The sequence below is a fragment of the Mchenga conophoros genome, linkage group LG6, assembly GCF_057382185.1.
Source record: "Mchenga conophoros isolate Kocher_MC1m ecotype Shallow Benthic linkage group LG6, M_conophoros_male_GT1.1, whole genome shotgun sequence".
NCBI lineage: Eukaryota > Metazoa > Chordata > Actinopteri > Cichliformes > Cichlidae > Mchenga > Mchenga conophoros.
This window is the reverse complement of record NC_140531.1, coordinates 43269795-43276561: the sequence shown is the minus strand read 5'-3', so window position 1 is coordinate 43276561 and position 6767 is coordinate 43269795. Positions and strand designations below refer to the sequence as shown.

Below are 6767 nucleotides of genomic sequence, written 5' to 3'. Positions count from 1 at the left end.
CATTGTGTCTTTATTTCTCCTGGGTCTTTTACAGAGTTTTCCCCCAACAGTCCCTCATTAGGAAAGCTCAAGGCCCAAGCCTACCATATCCATCTTTTTACAAAACAGTTTTGTGACATACCCAAGAGGACCATAGTCTATATGAATTCATTTGACGAGTCGGAGGTCAGAAAAAGTGCGGTGTTGAAAAACTGGAGGTAATTAATTAACATATTTAACATAACATATTTAATTTAATTGAAATCATTACCGAACGTGGTTATTGATTTCTCTATATGCTTTTTATTTGTAATAACTGCGATCTCTCAGCTCATTTGCTTCAGCAAGAGGCTGCACTGGAGAGTGGACCTTGTCACATGTGAGCCACCCACATCAACAGGATGGGAACTCATGTGGAGTGCATGTCGTCATGGTACTGAAAACTATAGCTTTAACCTATATAAGTAATGTTTACATTTTTGCCTATTCAGTTTTTAAAGCCTTAGAGGCAGGATGGTAAAATCTCAATTTTTTTTGTAGATTGAACCATTTCAGCAGTAATGCTTTGCTTTGGTTGCTCTGTTTTTTTTTCTCGGGGGGTGGGGTGGGGGGGTTTAAAAACAAACAAACATTTCTTTGTTAATCTAATTCTTTTTGTTCTTTTTTTTTATTCTTCTTCGTCAGTTATTAGTTTGCCCAATCTCTCATTGACGGTAAAACACAAGTGGAGGAGTACAACACTGAAATCACAAAGCTCAGGTCCCGACTTTGCCACTACTTATTTTCCTCAATAGGTACAGATAAAATTAGCTGCCTTCTTTTTCTCTAACATTGGAAAATGTAACTTGTACTTAAACAAATTATATTTTGCAGATCGAACTAGGAAGTGCAGTCAGTGCTGGTTCGTGATTGCAGCCAAAGACCGGGTACGCTATGACATGTCCTTAGCCATATAGATTGTTTATTTAATGGACTTTGTTCATTTGTTTTTTGTTTGTTTATTTCTTCTTCTTCTTTTTTTTTTTTTTTAATTCACAGGTGCAGTGCCAGAAATGTGGTGCCTACAAGCACATGCGTTGTTCAAAGTCTGGTTGTGGCATCTGTATCTTCTGTGAGAGTAAGTCACAATATAACTAAACAATGTCCAAAAATGTTTAAAGTGAAAATTTTTTCATAATTTTGCCTTTGCACACCCGGACTGTGTTATTAAAGTGGACGTTTCAAGATCCAGTTTTTACACAAAACTATTTTAGACATAACTGTGTCGTATTGTGGGGATTTCTCTTCACAATTAAATTGATATAGTGCTGTTTATATCATTCTTCTTTATGTAACAGCACAGTGCAGCACAGCAGAGGGAAAGGAGTTGTGCAGCATAGTGGGTGGCTATACAGGAGGAGCAATAGAAGTAGCCAGTGAAGAATGTCATCAGGGAAAGCATCAGGCAGCGAATGACAAAGGAAAAGTTCCTAAGGGAGAGAACATCTGCAGCAAACCGACAAGTAACAGTGAGATAGGAGGACTGACAGTCAGAGATGAAGGCACACAGACTGAAAGAGATGAAGGCACACAGACTGAAAGAGATGAAGGCACACAGACTGAAAGAGATGAAGGTACACAGACTGAAGACAACGAAAAAGAAAGTATACGGCACAAGTCTGAGTACAGATAATGCTGCTGCTGGTGATGTTGACAGGATCGATGCAGATACAGAATTCCAAACTGATTCAGAAGGAACTAGTACAGTTTACAGAGTGCATGGTCGCTTATCTGTACCAAGCTCAAAAAAGAAAACCTACACAATAACAGAAGACGAGATCAAGCGCAGAATCAACGCAGAGAACATGTCAGTTCATGTTTTCAGAGGTTTGATTGGGGTAGGTATACATTTCGTGATTTTGATGTCACCTGAAATAAATCCGGGTTACTCGTATCAATGAAGTGACAATGTGGCTGGAAGTTGTGCATTTGCTGCAACATATACACAATTACACCATGTAAACAAAAGCATTTAACTTTGTGCGCGTGTGTGTGTCTCTCTCTGCTCTTTTGGTGTTTGCACTTTTTCTTTTTTAGGGCCGTAAAGCCAAACTGCCCGCAATGATTCTTGACAGGCCTAAGAAGGCCAAAACTAAAGTAACAGTGTTTAGTGTTTAGATTTTGAAAGCCATCGATTAACAGCCTGTGAATGTAAGAGAAAAAAAGTTCATCTGGAGAGAGAGACAGAGGAGCAGCTGTACAAAAAGCATAAAAGAAAGCTGACGTCCAAAAATAACTTTGTCACTCACTGGACAAGAGGACCTGTGCATTACAGAAATCAACCAGGCAAACATATTTTTAAATGTCAAAAAGAGCTTTGGGAAGCAGCCACCAGAAGATGAGTGCACTGTGGTCTTAAATGAATGGACAAAGTCACTCAACATTTTATCCCTTTATATTCATTAACCTGAGTAGGTGAATATCACAATGAGGCAAATCATAACAACAGGACCCTGTTGTAAAAATGTGTTTCAGGTGCATCTTAGACAATGTGAAAAGAAAACAATGTGGTTTACCTGCAAGACATGGTACCAGCATAGAAGGATAGCTGACTCTGGAAAAACCTTCTGCAAAGCATTTATTTCCGCAAAGTCTTTGTCAACCATAAATGCTCTACAGAAAAAAAGAAAACACTAAATGAGATTAAACAGTATGAAAATGTTTTTGCTATCTCAAAGCACCACTTCAATGCCAAATTAAACATTTCAACTCACAAGTAGATATATAAAATACTGCATACAGCCTATAGGAATAACTTTAACAACTGGAAAGGAAAGTTTTTTGCAGCCCATGCTGCAGCTATAGCATTAGATTCTGGCATGTTATAACTTTTTTGAAAAGGAATTATTTCAAAATTAATAGCTGTCAATGTATTATTTACCTCGGGGAAGTTGGGAAATGCTCACAAACTATTCCAAGTACAGTTTCCAGGGTTTTCTGACTTTCGTTGCTGACAATAGCATAGGCCACAGGGACTCCATGCCCATGATCATCTCTTACAACAAGTGTGAATAAGGGAAATGAATACTGGTTAACGCAGTGCGTGGTGTCAACAAATACTAACTGTTTTGCATAGTTCTCCATGTTTGATTTCATTACAGGTGTCTGCAAAACAATCATTAGTTCTTGGTCAGATGTGTATGGTTGATAGAAGAGAACATGTTCTTGATGTTTTCCATTAAGTAAGGTATGTACACATTGACTGTCTCCACAGTTAAAGTGCTTCTTCCTCATCATGCAGGTTCTAACACTGTCAATGTCACGTGGTGTGACAAAATGCTCTCTGTTGTGAAGATCTCTGTGTCCATGTTCTTTGGCCGATTTATGACATTCGGTTAGTATGATGGCTGGCTTAGTTCCAAGGGAAAGCAGTTCCTCAATCTTCCTCCTCAAATCACTGGAAATATTGTTGAAATGTGCGTCTTTTGGGTCCGAAGGATCATGCCCATCATGCTTATCATATGTACGCTGCACGATGACTGTGTGGTCTTTCCAACATTTGAGTACTTTAAATGAAACATAGGCCTTACAGCCCACTGCTCTGTAGCTGTTTCGACTTTTTTCCCAGCTCTGATGCAGTTGAATTTGTAATAGTCTCTTTTCCTGTCTTTACCTGAGGCAACATTTAAACATTTATAATGTCCATGAAGGGTTAATGAGTTCAATTTTTCTAACACAACACTGAATGGGTCCTCCTGGCATTGTGACACATGCACACAAAGTTGTGTATCTTTTCCAGTTCTTTTTTTTTCTTCATTCAGAACACTTCTTCTAATTTTATCGTCCATTTCTGGTGGAAAAATAACGAAGGTTTAATTAGTCAATAATAATTAATTCATTTTAACTTGTTTTGGGGTTTTTTGCAATACAATGTAAATATTAAATATAATATTAAAAAAAAATATATATATATAATATAAAACAAACAGGGGCTAAAAGAAGCTAAACTTTCATATGGTATGTCTCTGGCAACTTTAACATGATGTCCCTGGGACAACTTCTACATGATGTCCCAGGGACAGTTGTACGTGTAACATTGCATGTAAAAAGGCTAAAAAGGCTTGATTGGTTGATTATTCAACTTGAGTTGACATTTACCTGACATTGTGAAGGAGTCACAGTTTCTGTAAGGGTGTAAGAACATAACATGTGGATTTGTTACACTTCTTTTTCACAAGTTAATAACAATCAATAATTTTCATTCCATTATTAACAAGCTATCACACGATGTCCCTGGGACAACATTTACACGATGTCCCTGGGACAACATTTACACGATGTCCCAGGACAAATTTGTAAATTTGACGTCACTAGCCGTGTCTGGGTCTAAACTCCGCTGCAGGTCCATATATCAAACGATCACTATGGCATTACTGGGAGTTGAAAAACTGTCTAAAGTCTTTCATCTTTAATAAAATGATCAGCGTTCTGCTCTACCAGGTGTAACAATTGAGTTTAACATCCAGGCATCCATGAAAACGGAATTTATGACATTTAACGGAGTTAGAAGTTAGCAGGGAGTTAGCTCGCTAGCTTCTATCTAAATACAATATAGCATGTCCTGACTGCGGGGTTTTGGAAACAAATTAAAACGTACAGCTCTGCTATCACTTCCAGCATAAATGAAGACAGAAAACTAAACAGCAGTGACGTTTGTAGGGTTACTGAAGTTGGGCTAGCTGGTATATAATGATGTGCTACGTGACAGCTAGCGACACAGCTATGTTAGCATAATATAAACAAGCTAACTTTTTTTCCACTCGATAAAAGTTAACGTGAGTGTTCTCGGTGGTCAGGAACAAATGTAATCGCATGGCAGGATGCTGTAAAAGGACCAAACTTCAGCCAGGAGAACAACTGAGATAATCCATCCACAATACGAGTCATTCATATACTGCTGCATGGGCTGGGCTGTAGTTACATCCTAAGGTTTTAAAAACTGAGCCTAAATAAATGATTAGCGGTAATAAAAGCCGAGGGAGGTCAACAGGGATCACTGACTGTTTTAGGAGCTTTTTGAGATTAAATAGAAGAAAATACAAAACATTAAACATGTTAACAACACAAAAGCCATATTAAACGCAGACTACTTTAGGCCCGGAAGTAGGATTCGTCACGTCATCACTTAAAGACCGGATAGCGCTTTACACTACATTCAGTCATCCACCCACTGGTGATGGCAGCTACATTGTAGCCATAGCCACCCTGGGGCGCACTGACAGAGGAGAGGCTGCCGGACACTGGCGCCACCGGGCCCTCTGACCACCACCAGTAGGCAAACACGGGTTAGTATCTTGCCCAAGGATATTTGGCATGCAGCCAGGAGGCAGCCTGGGATCGAACCACCGACCTTCTGATTAGTGGCTGACCTGCTCTGCCACCTGAGCTCAGATACTGTAGAGATCAGTCCATTTCCCATCCAGGGTCCAGGCACCTTTGGGTCATTAGTCCCAGAAATATTCTCCCATATTCTTCTCAGAAACTAGAGGAAATAGACTAATGTTCTTGTGAACATCACACAAGGAAAGGAAAGAGAGATGTGGACCCCAGCAGCTTGAGAATTAATACTTTTAGTCCTGAACTTAACCCCACGTTCTTTTATTTTCTCCTCATGGACCAACCACAGCCTCTCTGTGTCAAGTTTTCCTGTTTCTTCCCATCCTTTGTCCCAATCTCCAACTGTTTTCTCTTGAAGTGCATTTCCATTTCTTGCAGTCTCGTGGACTGATGCTCTGAAGCTCTGCTTGCTGCCTTGCTGTCAAGCAACTCTCAAGCTGAATGGAGTCAACGGACAATATTCCCAGGTCAAAATGCACAGTAGACATGTTAGTTGTGTGTTTGTTTTTTACAAACCAATTTCAGTATGTTAGTGCTCTGCAGCGGTCATTGGAAACAGCTACTGTGCTGTGGGAGTTTCACTAAACTCCTGCACGCTGTTACATCGCTAGAACAACCCAATATGAAACACGTGGCTACAACAAATGGAACAAACTTTAACATGGCTACATAACCCCTAACCACATGGAAAACATCGCACAGAGCTGAGGTTATGAACCTTAACAGCTGTTCTGAGCAGAGGCGGAGCCAGACATTTGAAACACCCGGGGCTTAGCCCTAAAGGGTAGTATGCATGTGGGATTTTTTTTTTTTTGGGGGGGTGGGGTTAGAAATGACTGAAAGATTAATTGGCTCTGTTTTGAGTTTTGTTCAAAAAATAATGACTTCATATAGGGAAATATATATATCACACATGCAGGACACCTTAAACTAGTTTTTTAATTAAGCAGCAAGACAGAACGAAGTCGGGGCTGTATCAAGACACAGGGACTAAACCCCAATTCAACCAGACGCAGAACTGATCCAGAATTAAAACAGGACTACAACAGTTCAAAATCAGGACTACTGAGGACTTAACCAAGACAGAACCAGAATCAGAACTAGATGATAGTAGCACTAAAAACCATCATAGACCTGCACTACACTTATTTTTTAATTCTACCAAAGTACAATATTTAGATTGAGAAAAGTTTATATAATTATTTATCCTTGTTGTGCAAACAAGCTGCATAACTTAATAAATATAGAATTTGAAAAATAGCAAACCTAAAAAGAAACACTAGGTACGAGATACATGAGGACCTATGATACGGTGATACTTTTGGCAAACGACCATTTGACTAACATGTGTGTCTCACCTGCTCTTGTTTCACCTCTGTTCTGTCCTCATTCTCCATCTCTCTCTCTGTTCC

General features: G+C 39.4%; 1 protein-coding gene and 1 long non-coding RNA gene across 2 annotated transcripts; one reads left to right on the top strand and one right to left on the bottom strand.

The window, feature by feature from the left end:
• The first annotated feature begins 141 nt into the window (after positions 1-141).
• On the top strand, positions 142-2127 carry LOC146573430 (uncharacterized). The gene is made up of 5 exons (XM_085278530.1): positions 142-165; positions 671-773; positions 853-905; positions 1018-1096; positions 1317-2127. Exons 1-5 carry the CDS (start codon positions 142-144, stop codon positions 1649-1651), a joined length of 594 nt encoding a protein of 197 aa, XP_085134656.1. The 3' UTR covers positions 1652-2127.
• A 44-nt stretch (positions 2128-2171) lies between these two features.
• LOC146573429 (uncharacterized) lies at positions 2172-6767 on the bottom strand. The gene is made up of 3 exons (XR_014892828.1): positions 6714-6767; positions 4117-4142; positions 2172-3808 (listed from the first exon to the last, which is right to left on the bottom strand). It is a non-coding gene; the product is annotated as an uncharacterized LOC146573429 (long non-coding RNA).